The sequence below is a fragment of the Podarcis pityusensis genome (genome assembly GCF_964106645.2).
Source record: "Podarcis pityusensis genome assembly, chromosome: 16".
NCBI classification, from domain to species: domain Eukaryota; kingdom Metazoa; phylum Chordata; class Lepidosauria; order Squamata; family Lacertidae; genus Podarcis; species Podarcis pityusensis.
This window is the reverse complement of record NC_138041.1, coordinates 26419499-26438045: the sequence shown is the minus strand read 5'-3', so window position 1 is coordinate 26438045 and position 18547 is coordinate 26419499. Positions and strand designations below refer to the sequence as shown.

At 46.0% G+C, this 18547-nt stretch overlaps 2 protein-coding genes across 5 annotated transcripts in view; one reads left to right on the top strand and one right to left on the bottom strand.

Moving 5' to 3' along the window:
- Window positions 1-10: 10 nt before the first annotated feature.
- LOC308465894 (ovotransferrin-like) lies at window positions 11-16874 on the bottom strand. 4 transcript variants are annotated; one of them, XM_080986261.1, is made up of 17 exons: window positions 16642-16868; window positions 14369-14532; window positions 13110-13209; window positions 11663-11839; window positions 10047-10209; window positions 9888-9952; window positions 9604-9761; window positions 8474-8660; window positions 7320-7468; window positions 6927-7017; window positions 5674-5733; window positions 5177-5338; window positions 3728-3884; window positions 2864-2946; window positions 1990-2174; window positions 1353-1530; window positions 11-525 (listed from the first exon to the last, which is right to left on the bottom strand). In XM_080986261.1, the coding sequence occupies exons 1-17, from the start codon at window positions 16727-16729 to the stop codon at window positions 473-475; spliced, it is 2220 nt and encodes a 739-aa protein (XP_080842387.1). In that variant the 5' UTR covers window positions 16730-16868; the 3' UTR covers window positions 11-472. The 4 variants fall into 4 exon arrangements, with proteins under 4 accessions (XP_080842387.1, XP_080842386.1, XP_080842388.1 ...); XM_080986260.1 differs by having other exon boundaries at window positions 5177-5359; window positions 16642-16864; XM_080986262.1 differs by lacking the exon at window positions 16642-16868 and adding an exon at window positions 15151-16634 and having other exon boundaries at window positions 5177-5359.
- Window positions 16875-18062: 1188 nt separating this feature from the next.
- The window catches only part of PISD (phosphatidylserine decarboxylase), a 39150-nt gene continuing 38665 nt past the window's right edge, over window positions 18063-18547 (top strand). Inside the window, exon 1 of the mRNA XM_080986393.1 lies at window positions 18063-18238. Within this exon, the coding sequence (XP_080842519.1) occupies window positions 18180-18238 (59 nt within the window). The 5' untranslated portion in view covers window positions 18063-18179. The remainder of the gene's footprint in view (window positions 18239-18547) is intronic.

The window sequence follows — 18547 nt, the reverse complement described above, 5'->3', positions numbered from 1 at the left end:
CATGCGTGTGTTAATGGGATTTCTTTGTTTTATAGCAATGCCTTTATTTAAATTTTCAGTGATATACAAGACCTGGAAAGTATCAGATTGGGAAACGCATGGCTAGTTGTTAAAATATCAGTAGATCTGCAAGTAAATCTTATGCAAGCCATTCCAGGGTAAGCTGCTGTGAAATGTTTCTGGGCAAGTGTATGTTTTGGAATAACTGAAGATACAGCCTGAGGAAAACTTAAGCAGCAGGGAAATCAAGAGCTCTTCCAGCGTGGTGGTACTGGAGGCTGGCTACCAACGCGGGTGACATTCTAGTATTAGCTGGTGTACTAAACCCACCTTGCATATGTTTCCTAAGGAAAACAGCCAGCCACTGATGAAGCCCACAGAGCCTCCTGGCAATTCTCTGCCTTCCTGGCGAATGCATCAAATCTTCCACTGCAGTCTCACTTCTGTTGTGGGAGTTTCCCTAGAAACAACATCAGTGTTGCTCTGAATAGATGCAAATGTCTTGTTTGCAGAAGTCCAGGATGCCTGAAAACCAAAATGGGATATATCTAAGTTATGCCACTAGGCAGGTCTGTGTGTGTGTGTGTGTGTGTGTGTGTGTGTGTGTGTGTGCACCCGCTGTGATTTTCTGAGAGTCAAACAAGCTCAGAATGTAGCTTCCTCAGAATCTCAAATTTGCTTTCTGTAAAACATGTTTTCAGCCTTTAACAGCTGCAAGAATGTGTTTGGACAGCTGCTGAAATCTTTTTAGCAAAGCCAGACAATGGTCTGAAATCTATATATCTTTGGGTTGAAGCAAGGGGCTCTGTGCCCTTTATGGTTCCTACCCTAACCCATTACAATAACCAAGCAAAATACAATTTGCAGGGGTGTTATGTGGGGTTGTTGTGCTTTAATTGCATTATGTTTTTATATACTGTAATTCCCCCCCCCCCAAAAAAAACCTCATGAAGGGTGGATAAGGAATTCAATTAATGATGATGATAATAACTATCATTTATCAGAAATTGCCTAGCATCAACTGATTTGAGCATAATTTGCACTATCTTGCTGACACTTAACCTGTGCATAGCACATCCAGACTACTCAAATAACTTTGCAGGCATGGATTCTATTAGGTTTCATTGGTCTTACACAGTTCAACTTAATGTCTGTCAGACATTCAATAACCTGAGAGTTCTCCAACAATTTTGCATATCATGCATTCTATTACTAGATCCTGTAGAAGCTCTCCAGCAAGAGGATCAGTATTTTTGCCCTCATAAGCATGTCAAGTACAATGCAGTAGAGGGCAAGCGGGGTGCACAACTTAGACCCTGCCATATGTCTCCTTCCAGGTAAGCCCACCTTACCTGCAGGTGTGCAGTTGAAAACAGACTCTGCAAGCTGGAAGAAGGGCTCCCCAAGGATTGTCTCATAGTCCAGGTGGCTTGTAGGAATGAGCTGCCGAGTGGCATCTTTAAAGAGCAGGTCACTTTCACCATACGCCTTCGATTGAAAGAGCTGAAAGGTCAAGCCTACGCTTTGTTCCTAAAAAAAAAAAAAAGGTGAAGCTGTGGAAACGTGAGTACAAGCAAAGCCCAATATAGGGTGCTTCAATATCTTTTCTGTCTGGTTATGGACTGTATAGATTGCTTCACCCATTTCCCTCTCTGTAGTCTTTCTGCTAGGAATCATCTCTATCATTTTGACTCCTTGTTTTCCAAAAGCATGGCCTTTATTTTCCTCAAGGGGCAGCAACTGTAATTGGATGTCCAGCAGTGGCGGGTGGGCATGCAATTCCCCCCCCCATCCCCCAGATCATGTTCCCAATTAAAATCACACCACCAAAGGAGGCCACAGAATATTCTTTGGATGCAGAGTTGCTTTTCCACTTGCAGCTTAAAGCCAAACAGCAATAACTGGGTGTTACTTAAACCATCCACGGCTGGAAGCTCTCACAAATAATGTTTAAGCTCTTATCGTTCAGCCCGACACATTCAAACTGACCTGTGACTTCACCAGGAAGTCATAGACCTTTGCTACAGTTACAGGGCGTGTCACAACTATATTGGGAGGGACAAGGCCCAGGTTGCAGACTTTCCACTCTGTCACATTTGCGCGGCTGCCGTCGAGGCACAGGAGTTCAAGGTCACTTGGAGAACATCCTTTTGCCCAGCCTGAGCTATCCAGGTCTGCGAAGGAGCAAAAACAAAGCAGTTCTTCATGAGATCTATTTGCTTTGTAAATAAGATCCAGATATCTGTCATTGAACTACAGTGGTGCCCCGCAAGACGAATGCCTCGCAAGACGGAAAACCCGCTAGACGAAAGGGTTTTCCGTTTTTGAGTTGCTTCGCAGGACGAATTTCCCTATGGGCTTGCTTCGCAAGACGAAAATGTCTTGCAAGTCTTGAGATTTTTTTTTCGCTCCCCCCCCCTTTTTCTAAGCTGCTAAGCCTTTAATAGCCTTTTAGCAGCTAAGCCGCTAAGCCTTTAATAGCCGCTAAACCGCTAATAGCGCTAATCCGCTAAGCCGCTAATAGGGTTGCTTCGCAAGACGAAAAAACCGCTAGACGAAGACACTCGCGGAACGGATTAATTTCGTCTTGCGAGGCACCACTGTATTGATCATTTTTAAGATCTCTTATGATATCTTAAGAATTAATAGAACAAAAGAATACAGTACAATTGTTTTTTACGCAGGTGTTATGTTCCAAGAGTTCCGATACTCTCAGAAACAAAAGTACAGTAGTACTAGTTCTCCCTTACGACGTTAGATTAGATAGGCTATTTAACTGGTGATAACATCTGGAGGGAAGTTAAATTGAAAATTCACTTTGGCACCTTACTGGAATCTTAAAAGATTGAAAGAATCATCTTACACTGAATATTCTGGAGCAGGTTATGGTGTTCTAAAAAAGCCACATCACCAAAACTTCTTCCACTGGGATCACCAAAGAGGCATCTGGAAGAAGGAAGAGTGGTCCAAATCCAGCAAAAGTTAGTCACGTGAATGGCTTAAAACAGTGAGATCACACACATACCCCCTTTGTGTTGCAAGCTGCATTTACAGTGTTGTTTACATGGGTGCGCCCCTTATGAGTGAGGGGTGGTGGATAAATTTGGCTCAGTTTGCATTTTGATACTAATCTGCCTGGTTTTCACTTCCAAAAATGATACATGAACCAAAATGTAGCTATTCTTAGAAATTTGCACTTCTCCAAATATAAAGTGTGTCCATAAGTGTATATATTAATGAAAATAACCTATACAAATGCATTACATTATGTAATACTGCTTGCAAAATGTATGTATTAGGCAAACCTGCAACATACAAATATGTGTCTATTAGGAGAAAATAGCACTAAAATGCTGATTGATTTTCATGAGGACTTAAAAATAAATAAATCACAGACTGGTGAGGAAAGCGACAAACTGAATTTAAGATTGAGGAAAAATGAGAAACTGAGAGAAGCCAAAATTTACAGATTTCTCCATTCCTCCTCTGAGCATGACTTAGTAGTCTGATAAAACCCACTATTTAACTTGGCATGTAGTGATTGCCAGCAAGGAATTTAGAGTTTGGCAGCAGTCAGTCATTGGTTTTTTAAAATATAATTTTTATTAAATATTTTCTTTGGTTCCTTTGTCTCTTTTTTCAGATAGCAGAGTCTTTTCTACAAATCAGTTCTATTAACCTTATAATGTATACAGCAGTCATTTTTAAGCAATATCCTTCGACTCACCTGAGGGCACCCAGGTTTCCATAGTAGAGTTCGTTGTGATTGGCTGCACACCTGGATGACCCCCTTCCTCCCTCCGCCTCCTTTTGCCCAATGCAGACTTTGCAAAGGTTCCCACCACCTCCTGGCATGCACCCCTTCCAGAAGTAATCCTCGTAAGCTTTCAGTGGGGAGAGAAGGGCCAGTAGTTAAACTCGCAGTGGAACAGTGGTTAAAAGCAGTGGAGGAAATTATTCCCTGATGACCGAAGAAAACTAAGGAACAGGATAACCAATTTTACTCAGCTTGCTGTTGCTTGTGCAGAAAACTTTTAAAAGCAAAACTAAACAGTTGGTTGTTTATGTTTACAGTATTTCTCTTTCAGCAGCCAGGTATCATTTGCTTTTCTAAACGCTTGTGTGATGCTTCCCCTGCTCTTTCGGTGCATATGAGTTTTGCTAACTTGAACATGATTGTCTAAATCAGAACTTCCAAACCAAGGTATTGTTCTGCAAATCAGCCATAAAAAAAGTTTGTGTCTGTTGCAGCAGTGAAAAGCAGCCAATGAGAGAGTCCTCTTTGTATACCTTGTCTGTGCAATGCAGTTTGTACACATGCATAACTTGCCGCACACGTCAACTTGATTTAATTTACACATTCAAATCCTTTTTTTCTGGGGACAGTAAACTTATCTCAAAATGCATTTGTGCATCGCAAGCTGGATAAATTTGTACCACAAGCCCAGTATTTTCATACTTCAGCAGTATCAATTCCCACCAGCATTCAGGCCCCAGATAGAGAGAGGCATTCATGTGCAGCTTATTTTAATTTCCACGGCCACAGCAGCACATGGATGGGGAACCTATAGACTTTCAGATGCTGCTGGATCACACCTCCCATCCTCTCTGATGGTTGGCCATGTGGCTGATGAAAATCTAACAGAATCCTCAGGACCACGTTTTCCCCCAGCCCACACTGTAGCAGGTCATGAACTCATTTGAAATATTCAGTAAAGTAGGCTCCATTTCCTGCTGCACATGTTTAAACCAGACGTAGCTAATGTGTTGCCTTCCAGATGATGCTGGACTACAATTCCCATCATCACTGACCATGCTGCCTGCTGTGACTGATGGGAGTTGTAATCCAACAGCATCTGGAAGGGACTGTGTTGGCTAGAATAAGTAGGAGGCTTAAATGGAACATAGAAAGGGAAGTGGCCTAGGCTTTTATCCTGATTCAATAAAGATCTAGGACAGGCTTCCTCAACCTCGGTCCTCCAGATGTTTTTGGCCTACAACTCCCATGATCCCTTGCTAGCAGGACCAATGGTCGGGGATGATGGGAATTGTAGTCTGGAGGGCCAAGGTTGAGGAAGCCTGATCTAGCAACACCACCCCCGACACACCCACTCCCACCTTTCCTCTCGAATCAAGTTGTCCCCATTTGTTTTGGAGATTCTGCTGTAATTCTCACCAGAACTGAGGTTGCAGCTGGCAGTGCCATTCTCCTGAACCCCCACCGTGTACTGGGCAAGGAGGAGCCACCCTCCTGGGCTGTACACATGGCTGTGGCAGGAGCGCCTCCTCCCCAGATTGTAGATGTTCACATGCTTGGCATTCTTCTTGACAAGGGCCACTGCATAAATTGGAGGAAGAGCTGTGTGGCAACGAGGAGGCATTAGAACATGGCAGCAGGAGCGGATCTACTATGAAACAAAGGAAGCTTAAGCTTCTGGGGCCTCTAATCATAGAGGGGCCCCAGAAGCAACTTTAAAAAGGGAGGGGTCTAGTAGATGCAATTTGCATTGCACAAAAGGTGGTGGGTTCTCCTTCCTTGGAGGTTTTTAAACAGAGTTTGGAAGGCCATCTGTCATGTAAGATCTAGTCTAGATTCCTGCATTGCAGAGGATTGGATTAGATGACCCTCGGGATCCCATCCACAATTCTATGATTACAGACACTTCCCTTTACCTGTAAGGTGGGCCAGCTTCTCATTTTCCTCTTCTTCCTGAGCTGAAGTGCATTCTTCTCCTATACACAAAAAGGCATAAGGAAGTGACGTCTGAACAGAAGAATCATGCCTTACACCACTTGGTAGGTGCTCAATACTAAACATGGATCTTCTCCAACCTGACCTTCCCCCCCATATTTTGGGCTACAGCTCACATCAGCCCCAGCCAGCAGTGTCAATGGCTGGGGATGATGGGAATTGTAGTCCAAAACATCTGAAGGTTGTCAGTTTGGGAATTAGATCAATTCATGTCTCCTTTAGGAAAGTACCTTTATATCAGGCACAGGAGCTATCAGTTTTTTTCTCTGAGGGAGAATTCCTCTGGAAACCAGAATCCCAGGATGCTCTAGCTGAGATACCCATGTCGGGAATGCCATGTGAACACTCTGGCCCCAGAAGTGAACCTTCAGGCCACCTTGCAATATCCATTTGCTCCATTAAAAATTCACTGTGGCACTGAGGAACTTGCACCAAGAAGACGGGGCACAGAAAAAGACCACAGGCGCATTCTTCGTACATGCCTGTTCATTATTCGATGATTGCAGCATCAGCTGTTGCCTTGTAAATGATCAGTCACAGAGTGAACACCACTGTGAGCACTGCAATATCACCTGTCAGTGTAAGAAAACAGCAGCACAATACTGCCTGTACTATTCAACTACCAGTCATCAAGTGCCAAGTCACAGAGTGATGCACTTCAATGCACGAGTCAGCAAAGTGCTCTTTTAATTCTTCTGGGTTGCAAGCTTTGCTGAACTGAAAACCAAAGCCATTGGAGTGAGAACTCTGAACTGGATGGCAGTAAAGGCTGTAAAGGCGATTCATTCATTTGAGTGTTTTAAAGTTAAGTGTCATTCCAGGATGTTTTAAGGATTTATTTTAACTTTCATTTTATCTTAATACTAAGTACATCTGCTTGTATTTTTGGCAACAAGACATTTTATGTTTATTGTTTGCAATGGCCCTATGGCTATGAGCAAAAAATATCATACCATAACAGATGCGCACACACACATCACATCACCTCTGCCATGCACCAGATTAGGCATTTTACACACCACTGACATTTAGGGTTATCTGCAGCAGCTTGCAGAATATTCCCCCTGCATGCTTAGAGGTATTTTTTATGTTTTACTTTTCTTGCCACTCTAGTGAAAAACCAATTAAAATGTGTTAGTTTGGTGTGTGTGTTTTTTAAAAAGAGACAGCTCACCATAACATTCTGCAGCCACAGGAACAAGCGCGCATCTCCCTGCAAAGTAGGCATGTGTGGCGTCCAGTGTAACGGCGTCTGCCTCATTGTTCTGCCCCGTGAAAAAGTGCACAGTTGACAGTCTGACATTGGCATGTTAAAGAAAGCCACCCCTTCCCTGTAAGCCATGGAGTTCTTGCCAGAATCGAGGCCTTTTCCCAGCCATCGTCTGTCTGGGCTGGGAACCAGGTGGAACCGGAGATAATATTAGTTTTATTATTTATACCCCGCCCATCTGGCTGTGTTGTTCCAGTCAATCTGGGCCGTATTGAGATGGGGTGATTTATTTGTATCTTTTGCTTATGTAAAAAGAAAACGCTGCCGGTTTTGCTTCCCAGACTGTGTGCAACTCACCTTGATCAGCTCAATGCAGTTGGCCATAGAGTTTGCTTGGACACAGACCAGCGGGTGTGACCTGACATTCAGAGCCCACTCCTCACATTTGCGGAGTTCAGCGTTGCTGATACAACACCAGCGGACCAGGCTGTTGGCCAGGGAGCTCCCTGAGGCAGCAGGAGAAGGTATTGTCATAGGAAGGAGGACAAATTGCATTACCTAGTAACCGAGCTGATAGTACAGTGGTGCCTCGCAAGACGAAATTAATCCGTTCCGCGAGTCTCTTCGTCTTGCGGTTTTTTCGTCTTGCGAAGCACGGCTATTAGCGGCTTAGCAGCTTAGCAGCTATTAACGGCTTAGCGGATTTAAGAAAAAGGAAACAAACTCGCAAGAGCTCGCAAGACGTTTTGTCTTGCTAAGCAAGCCCATAGGGAAATTCGTCTTGCGGAACGACTCAAAAAACGGAAAACTCTTTTGTCTTGCGTGTTTTTCGTCTTGCGAGGCATTCGTCTTGCGAGGTACCACTGTACTTCAAAGATCTGAGGTGTAGGCTTACAGACAGATACGTATTTGCGTAAAATCTGCATATGCTAATTTATATTATAGAAGCAACTTTAGAAGGTGAACCAGGTGGTTTTCCATCTAGATCACCCCAGATATATACTTTAGTTGATTTGCACCCCAAATCAGTTCAGTTTCCCTTCCTTTACCAAAATTCGTAGGCAGTGTGCCCCTGAATAATGCCCAGTGGTTGGGAACTGCAAGTGGAGGAGCACTGCTGTTGCACTCAGGTTTGGCTTTTGGGCTTCCCTTTGGGGCAGCTGAGTGGCCACTGCAAGGACAGGATGCTGGGCTATCTGTGCCTCAATTGGCCTGATCCAGCAGGGCTGTCCTTATGTTCTTATTCATTGCCCTCCAAAGCATCTCTAGATGAGATCACATTGAATTAATTTATACTCCTAAGTCAGCATCCAGCCCAGTTCTGCCTCTCAATTCAATTAAGCATCCAGAAACACCTGGAACTCCTAGAAAATGATCTGGAGCTCATACCTCAAGGGATGACCTCCAGCTACGCTCCTAGTGCTATATAGAATCTTCGGGGCTCTTTTGATCCTATATAGGATCTTTCGGGACTCCCCATGACTTCATGAGGGAGGGAGGCACTCTCTCACCTTCATGGCCCAAGCCCTGCAACAGAGCAACATAATCCAGGCCAAGAACGTGGCTGATTTCAGCCTCCTTGTCAACAAGCTGGAAGCGGTGCGTCGCATCGTGGAAGAGCAGGTTCTTCCCTCTGAATGGCGCAGAGGCAAAAAGCTCGAATCTGGCCTTCTCTCTTCCCTTCTTTCCAAAGAGGTGCTAAGGACAAGAGCAAGTTTCAGCTAGCCTTGGGCTACCCAGCAGAGGAGGCTATACGATGAAATAAGCCACTGGGACAGCCAACATGGCAACTTCCAGGTATGGTTGGACTGCAATGCCCATCATTCCGGATGACTGGCTATGCTGGCCGCAGCGGATGAGAGGTGGATCGCAACAACATCTGGAGGCAGTGCTGGCACATATGATGGGGCAAAGCTATCTTCCCAACACCAGCATCACCGCCGCCTCTCTGGATGGGATGGGATTTCGGCAAGGTCACAGCAAGGTCAGGACCATGCAGCTGCACCAGTGGGACTGCTGCTGCCAAACCAGTGCTGCTCCTGGTGCACCCATATAGAGACCCACACCCTCCTTATCATGTCAGTGCCATCCTGGTAAGTAGCAGTGACACCAGTATTGGGTTTTTAAAAAAATTATCTGCCATGACTCACCCAGAAACATACTTCTTTGCTATTTTCTTCCAAATGCTGATATAACTTCAGCATCTCTTTTCTAGTTATTATTTAACTGATAATATAGTGAGCCAGCAGCAGAATAATTGCACCCAAAAAAAAAAAAAAAGAGGCCACATATCCCCAAGGGAAAGAGAGAGTGTGGACATGATTGCAACACCCTACGAAACTGGCTTGGCACCTCCCACAAGCCATTCAATTGGTGAGAGCTTTCACCAGCCTGGCCCCCCCAGATGTTTTGTACCACAACTCCCATCAGCCCCAGCCAGCATGGCACATTGTTTTTAGGAGCACAAAAACTAGAGCACTCAGTTTCAACACTCAAAACAGCCAGATTTTGTTGTCTGCCAAACACTTTTTATTTTTTTTTAAATGGAATTGTCCTTTTGGCTCTCTCAGTAGCTCTTTGTGTCAACTAGGCCTCGGGCATGAGCCCTACTGTACCCCTCCTTGTGTTGGCTAAGAAATACCTGAATGACGGTCAGAAACTTCTTGGCGATCTTCTTGAAGTTGTGGCGCGTGACAATGGCCCGTCCTGGCCCTTGGCCCAGATTGCAGGCAGCGTAAGCAGTCATGGGAGCTGTGGACCCGTCAGGACACAGCAACTCATATTCTTCTTGTTCTGACTCTGAACAAGGGGAGGAGGGAAAAAAGACTGGCATCGAGAGAAGCTGGAGTGAGAGAATTTAACATCGGGCTGCTGTATGACTCCAGGGCATATGTTAAGATGCGAGTCCCTGAGCAAGAAGTTTACCTGTGGAATTCATGATGGCCAGGTGATCCAGGAAAGCAACATCTGCCACCCCATTCTTCAAGCACCTGCACACAGATTGAAGTGGCGTTAGCATAGGAGACTATGCAGTACCTGCTCCAGCCCCACCCACCTGCACTTCAAGCACAAGTGCAAGGCCACCTGAAGGCCCCATCTGAACCAGAGAAGGGTTCGCCACCGCTGGTCTCACAGAAGTGGTTCTTGTCCTGGATGTAGGATTTCTGTCCTTGGCAAAGGGAGCAGAGCTGCGGAGAGGCGACTCCGATGCCGGGGATGCAGCTGGCATTGAAATAACCACCGACGACTGGAGAAATGAGAAGGGGAGGCATTCTCATGGAAACGCACTGCTAAAATAACACAGATTCTCGACTCAACCTCTGCATGATCAGAATGTAAGAAGAGCCCATCTCGGTCAGACCCAAGGAGTCCCATCTACTCCAACATTCTGTTCTCAAATAGCCAGCCAGGTGCCTCTGGCTCACAAGCAGAACCTGGGTGCAACAGCAGTGCTCTCTCCCCACTTGTGATTCCCAGCAAATTCAAAGGCATACTGCCTCCAGCAACAGAGGCAGAATGTAGCCCTATCCTCAGATAAGCACGCACAGAAATGTACCCACTATGTTGTATTCCTAAGTATGGCTACTTAGAAGTAGACCCCTCGGAGTTCACTGAGACTTCATTCTAGGTACAGGACTGCAGCCTGAGGTTGCAAATCTATAACCATATCTATATACATATAAAACAAATCTATAACCTTTGAAGACATTCCATTGAACTCAATGGGGCAAACTTTTGAGCAGACATAATACTGTATGTTAATGCTGTAACCAAACATTTTCAAGAGTCAGACCCCAGTCTTCATCTATTTTTTAAATTAGAATTAGGAGTTTAATGTCTCATTGGCAAGGTGATAGTTCATCACCTGGGCTGCAAGTTAAGAATGTAGGTGCTTGTTTCACTTAGGCTACTTTGGGGTCTGGTCTCTTTCTGCAGCGGTGAATGAAAAAGAAATTAATCAATAATATGTTTGCAGCTAACAATGAATGGTAGCTTCTGCTTAATCATTAATTTTTAATTAACTGTAAATTATATTGCACTTTCTTTTCCTATATTGAAGTTCTGGTAAAATGTGGGTTTATTGAAACTTAACTGGTAAAAGACAAGATAATTAGCCAACTAAATTTCTTGAATTGGTTGACAGACTTAATCCTTTTGAAATTAAAGATGCCTCATAATGATCTGGATCAAAAAACAAAAACAGGAAGGGAGCACTTTACCAGGCAACGCAATGACAACAGGTGCTTCCTTTGGGTGTTGTCAAATTGGTTTGCAGCTGTCCCTGAAAAAAAGCTCTGGCCAAACAGGATCTGAGAACCTGTCTCAGGATCTCATCACGTGTTTATGTCTTGTGGGCACAGAAGGGTATGAGAATACATTGTGAGGACACTTTGTGCATGTCATGATCAGCTCTCAGGTGCGGTTTGCTTTTCTTTGACACGTAACATCCTGGGTATCGTCCAGCCTTAAAACAGTTAAGCAGTTTGGTGCTCTTTTGGTTTCAGTAACATGCTCCGGCATTTCTCCTGCTCAAACTAGGGGGACTAAAGAGGACATCATGTGGCAGAAGTGGTCCCAAAATAATTAGAAGGACTTGGGACCTATGGTAGGTGCTCTGCACATTGTCCTTCCCCTCAAATTCCCATGGTTGCAGACCACTGATACAAGGCTAAGCATCTGATCTTTCACTGTGCACTCACTGTGGCTGAGGGGCTGGTCTTCATCCCATACGAGCTCATTCCTAACCAGAAGGAAGCCCAAAGGGATGTTCCAACCAGAGGTCCATCTGGCTCCATTGTGGCAACTGCGACTCCCTTTTAGCCTTTGGATATCCAGCGTTCCTCGTCTGGCCACGGCTACAGCAAACACACAGTTACCTAGTGATAAAAAAAGTACAGTGGTGCCTCGCAAGATGAAATTAATCCGTTCTGTGAGTCTCTTCGTCTAGCGGTTTTTTCGTCTTGCGAAGCAACCCTATTAGCGGCTTAGCGGCTTAGCGCTATTAGCGGTTTAGTGGCTATTAAAGGCTTAGCGGCTAAAAGGCTATTAGCGGCTTAGCGGCTTAGAAAAAGGGGGGGAGGGGAAAAAATCTCAAGACTCGCAAGACATTTTCGTCTTGCAAAGCAAGCCCATAGGGAAATTTGTCCTGCGAAGTGCATCGAAAAACAGAAAACCCTTTCGTCTAGCGGGTTTTTCGTCTTGCGAGGCATTCGTCTTGCGGGGCACCACTGTACAGAAGATACAGGAACCATGTTAATGAACACTGAGAGATCTCTGTGTGAACACAACAGCCTTCCTCACCTGCATGCCCTCCAGTTGTTTTGGATCACAACTTTCATCATAGAGACGTGCTGACTGGAGCTGATGGGAGCTGTAGTCCACAACATCAGAAGGACACCAGGTTGGAAACGGCTATACTGCACTAAGCCTTCCTTCGTGTTCTCAGGATTTCCCAGGGAGAAGGAATGATGGCTGAGCCCAGAGGAGCCAACTCCTAGGGGCCGACGGGGCTTTGCCCCACCAATAAAGCATCTGAGGGGGTTGTCCACCCCAAAGCTGATGGGCATTGCCATTCAAATGATTGTGTTCACCACATCATGTGATCGAATACGCAGGGTGGGGCTTGCCTTACCTCCCTCCCCACATTTTATTCAAGCTGGCACCCTGGTTGAGCCAGTTAAGTCTGTGTTATGTTGATATGCTCTCAGTTTATCACAGATCAAAGCAATGTCTTTGTGTGGAAAAAGCAGGGCCAGTTCTATTAAATGTTTACAGTACTTCCAGATGGCAGTTTAATTTACAGTTGGGCTATTGGCACCAGTTTTGTTTTGTAAATTATTGACTGGGATTAGATCCCAGATTAAGTTGGGGGGCAGGGTATGGACAGACATTTTGATGCCAATGATGTCATGAGGACCCTGAGGAGCATCTATCCCATAATAAAATCCCAGAGCCAAGGGAGCGGGCCTCCCTCCAGAGCACACTGCTTGGAACACTTCCATGACCCTTGACCTCCATTGCCAACCTAGGTACACCAGGGATTGTGCTGACTCAAGGCTTGGCTGGGCAGGCTCTTTACATTTCTGTAGGCTCTGGTCAATTTGCTGGGTGCTGACACCAGCCCTGGGGGTATGGTCACTGACTGACCTTCCATATAGATCTCCTTTGCCGCCACAGTCAAGCCATAAAGCTTCACAGCCGAATACACATCTCCAGCATCCAAGGAGACAGCATCAGCTTTGTTCACCTAATTAAGAATGAAAATAGTATTTAAAACAAGCTTCTGAATATCTTCAGTACAAGTTATTCTAGTCAGGCAGACTTTTCCCAACACTTCCCGGGATTATTGGCTAACATCCTGCCTCTAGTCATGGCAGAATTTCCTCTGGTTAGGATTTAATAAGTACGTATGTAGCAATAAATGGGCTGTAATCTCTCACATATTAAGCATGAAAACCTGCCACAATAATTGCAGTTATTTGCCTGGGGCAACACCGCTTCCACCCTGAACAGATGCTGTGCTCAGCTAACCCCACAATTAATGTGCGACTCTTCATTCTCACTAGCGGTGGAGCGTGATTGTATGGTGCCCAGTGCACGCGCAGCGAATGGGGCCCGCTGTGCACCAGCTCAGCCCTCGCCACTGAAATTGCCAGAGTAATACCATCCCTGAGCCACTTTGTGAAGCACAGGGCCCTGCAGCACTTTGCAAGGCTCAGGGAAGGTGGCATTAGAAGGACGCCATGTGCCCTTCATCATCATCATCATCATCATTTATTATTTATACCCCACCCATCTGGCTTGGTTTCCCCAGCCACTCTGGGCGGCTTCCAACAAAACACTAAAATACAATAACCTATTAAACATTAAAAGCTTCCCTAAACAGGGCTGCCTTTAGATGTCTTCAATCACAGCCTCACCCTTGAGGGTCTGGAATCGAAGGGCACATGGCTGTTGCGCCCTCCTGGCGCAGGGCTGGCTCGGGGGGGGGGCGTGAGCAGCACACTGTGCCTGTCAGAAAAATGCACCCGGGGCAATCACACCAGCAGCCCGCCCCCCCACATACCCTTGATTCCCACCATCAACAACCTGGTGCCCTCAGGATGCTTTGGAATGCAACTCCAATAAGCCTCAGGAACATACAGCCGTGATGGCTGGGCCTCATGGGATTTGTAGTCCAAAATGCCCAAAAGACATCAGAACCACCAAGCCCACCATTCTGATCTCACAGTGGCTGATCAGATGTCCTAAAGGGAAGCTGACAATAAGGGCGTGAGCGAAACAGCACTCTCCCCTCCTGTGGTTTCCAGGTATTCAAAAGCATTGATGCCTGCTCCGACTATGGAGGTAAAAAAAATGAATGAGATCCGTGATTTGGATAACCTCTGGAATTTCTTGGTACTCACTCTGATCTTGTCAATGCAGTCATAAGTGTTGTGAGCTCTGATGCAGGAAACCCTGGCAAAGGCGTTGACCGTGGCAGGAGGCAACACTGCCAGAAGCACTTTGGATAGCTCTGAGCACTTCCTCTGCTCCAGGTCAGAAAGGGTGCACCATCGGAACTTCTTTCCTGCAGGAACAGAAAGAGCAGGCAATGTTATGCATAGGGTAGAAACTGAGAAGCTTGAAGGTAAGCAATGAAGAATGTTGAGGAGCAGACACGGCTGGTCCCTATTTGAAAAAAAAACAAAACATGCTATACAGTCTGCACATCATTGATGAATGGCAGAGCCATCAGGACAGGATTTGGGGGAAGAAGTCAAGGCCCCACTCGGCAGAATGAGCAGGAGTCCCCACCTCAAAGCAGGAGTACCACATTTTGAAACAAGTCAGGTGATACGCATTGCCTGTAAGGGAGAGGGATGCTGCAAAATAAGGATGGGGAACCCGTCTCCCTCCAGATGTTGTTGGACTCCAACCCCCATCTCTTTCTAGCTTTGTTCCCAACAACACGGCTTCCCCAACCCAATGCTACCAAACAAATAATAAATAACGAGAGGAGCACCGGTGCTGGTGGTTGGCACAGCATTCCAATAACAAGACATAACATTTTAAAAATTAAATTAAAAATAAAGCAGAAGACTAGTGTAATGGTAGAGGAGCTTGCTGGCGTTTGCCTCTTAAAAGCAAATTAGCATTGTTCAGGGTGGAGGCTGCTTTTCATCTCCCTCAGTGCCTCCACTCTTACCTGTAGACCTAAGAGCAAGAGCGGTCAGGAGGATGAACACAGTGGCTGCCGCAGCCTTCATGGCCAAAGATGCAAAGCATAAATCCAGTTTGCCTCCATACACTGAAGCCTCTGCCTTGCCTCATACCAGGGATTCCACAGCTATGACTGAAACAAACAAGGGGTCTTGGCACTGCCTTAAATGTTTATTTTCGGGTTTGGGGGAGGATTAACAAAAGCGAGAGAGAGAGAGAGAGCAGCAGCAGCATCCACTGGATGTAAGGATGATGGGCGGGGAAAGGGGCCCCATTCTTAGGCACAGATGGGAAGTGTTAGCAGGGGTTTGTCAAGAGTTGGCCTGGCGAGTCTGCGAGATAGAGAGAATAGATGAGTTATAACATTTTTCAGTCTTCTCACACTGGCAATCTGTCATAGATAGCACTGTGTTGGGCTTTAAAAACCGCATTTCACACTCAACAGAAGCAATTGAATCTTAAATCTCCTTTTGAACTAGCATTCTGAGGATTTTCAAGTGTCAGGAATGGATTTTGAAAAGAGAGAGAGAGAGAATGTGATCTACCCACCTGCAAACCCTCAGCCCCTCAGTTTTTTTTATAAAGGTTCAGAGTCCTTCACCTGCATTCTCCAGATACATACATACATATATACATACATAACTTTATCTGTATGCCACGTTTCCACAGTTCAAGACACTTACAATATGAAAAAACACATAACTACAACATAATAAAAGTAGATATAAACAATAAAACATTAAAAAATATACCACGAAACTGAACAATTTCCACATAAATCATGAGATCTTAAATAAAAATACTATAAACCAACAGCAGCAACCCCCTCCCAACCAAAAACATAAACCATGCTCCAGCCCAAGAGTCTGTTCAACAGCCTCAGCTTTTGTAGCTGGAGTCAGTCAGGGCCCTGCCTGCCTAAGCCAGTTGGAAAAAGGCCTGCACTCAGGGATCCTCACAATACACACACACCCCTCCTGGATTGCAGGTGGCTCACCTGAGTTCATAGCAGAGATGAGATCTGAACTAAGTAATTAATAAATCTACCATAAATTAAGGCAATACTTTTATTATTGTTAATATTGTGATGTTTTTACTGTTAGCTTCCCTGAGAGTGTGTGACAGAAAGACTGCTGGTGTGGTGTAATATAGTGGTTAGAACTTTTGCCAACCTGGTGCTTTGTAGATGTTTTAGAATACAACTCTCATCAGCCCCAGGGACATCACTGGGCAGCTATGTTGACTGGAGCTGATGATGTTCAAAACATCTGGAGGGTACCAGATTGGGAAAGGTGATTTACAATGCAATCCTATATAAATGCACACACACAAGTCCTGCTATCCAAACACTCACTATACAAAAATTCACTGATCCAAACATGAGGAATTTTTATCCAAACAAAAATATACACCGCAGATTCAGATATCCAAACAGCCAGACCTGCATGCATTACTGTAAACAAATAAGCAGCCTTACTTTTTTGTGTTTTTCTGTTCCACTGCAGCTGATTAACATGGTAGGAGGGATGGATGGATGGGGAGAGATGGGACAAATAAGTGAGCATTTGTTTGCCTTTTGCAAAGTTTCAGAGGGTTTTCCTGGTTTCGCCCATCATTTTGGAATCAATGGAAAGTGTTGACTCGTTATGCAAACGCTTGCCTGACTTCCCAAGAATGCATTGTGTTTGTATAGCAAGACCTGTCTTTATTCAGAAATGAGCCCCATTGAATTTATTGTGACTTACTACCAGGTAACTGTGTTCATACTACTCCTGCAGCCCCCCCAAAACACATTTTGGAGGGCTGTGCTCCCATGCGAGTCACCTAACTCATGTCAAAGCGAGGCCCCGAAAGACGCGTGCCCCTTTTTCCCCTCTGTGGCATGTTGGAGGGTATGCAGTGTGTAGACAACTGCAACACGAAGAGGGTTGTACTATGACCAGGGTAGCCCAGGTTGAAGCCAGGCTTGGCCAGAAGCTGACTGTGCCTCTGAGCTACTCGTTGCCTCTGACCATTTCTACCTTACAAGCTTGTGAGGATAAAGGGAGGGTGGAGATGAACCACTTATGCTGACCTGAGCTCCTTGAAGTAAAGCTTTGTTTAATAAAGTTTAATAAATGTAAATTAAGGAGAGATGTATAAACTCAACGGAATGATCTCCCTAGTGAGGCCTGCCTGCTGCTGGCATTAACACCTGCCACATCCACACCTGGCTTCCCCCAAAGAATCCTGGGAAATTGAGTTTACCCCTCACAGAACTACAATTACCAGCAACCTGAACAAACAAGAGCTCCCAGGATTACTTTGGGGGAAGCCATGTACTTTAAATGTATGGTGTAGATCACAGTACAGTACTGAACCCTTTCTGTGCTCTGTCATTATGCATCTCACCTCCTAGCCATTTAAGGGAATATGGATTATCATTGCTGTTCTCTGTATGTGCGTGGGGGCTTTTTTTTTTTTTTACCTGATGGTTACTTTTATTATTTTCATTACGAATTATTGTTCCACACAATAGCTCTCCATAACTTATGCAGAACGAAGACGAATAAACCGAAATATAACTTTCCAACAAAGCAAACGCATCATTGTTAAGAGCTGCGTGGCTGCCCTGATGCTAGTCGCTCCAGAACTTGATAAAACATCAGGCATTGATTTATTGATGGCTGTTTGCAAATGCGTGCGTGAGTCGCCTTGGAGACGTTTTGCGGCATTATTATTGTGCTTTTTCCTCCGTGAGAGAGGAAACCCAAGAAGCTCCCAGGCTTCCCTCAAGCCCCGCTGAGGGAAGGCGGCTGAGGCGCTGCGACCTAACCCAGCGCCTCAGAGAACCGGCGGCTCCTCCTCCGGCCCGAGGCCCGCCTCGCTGGCTCGTGCTCTTCAGCTGCGCCCGCCCAGTCGCTCCCTCCCTCCCTCCTTCCCTCAGCCCCGGCGGCGCGGCAAACGAGCAGAGAGCAGCCGCGCGGCGGGGCGACTTTTCCCTCCACCGAACGAGAGAGCAGCAGCAGGGCCAAGATGGCGGCGGCGGCGGCGGCAGGGGCTCTGAGGGTGGCGTGCGCCAGGGCGAGCGGCAGGTACCGCGCGGCAGTCCTAGCGGCGGCGAGGCGTGAGGGAGAGGGAGGCGGGATGGTTTCGGAGGAAGGGGCTGGCCCTCGAGGGTGAGGGAGGTGGGGGGAGACAGGCAGACATGGCGGGGCGTGAGGCGCAGGGGGCGCAGCGCGTGCTCCGTGCCTCGCCATGCAGGTGGCGGGTGGCCCTCGGCCAGGCGGCGGATTCCCGTCTCAGAGGACCCCTGAGGGGGTGGTCTCCCCAACCCCTCACCTCGGTCCTACTCTGAGGAGACGTACTGGAGTTAATGGGAGCATCCCATTTCAGCGGGGTCT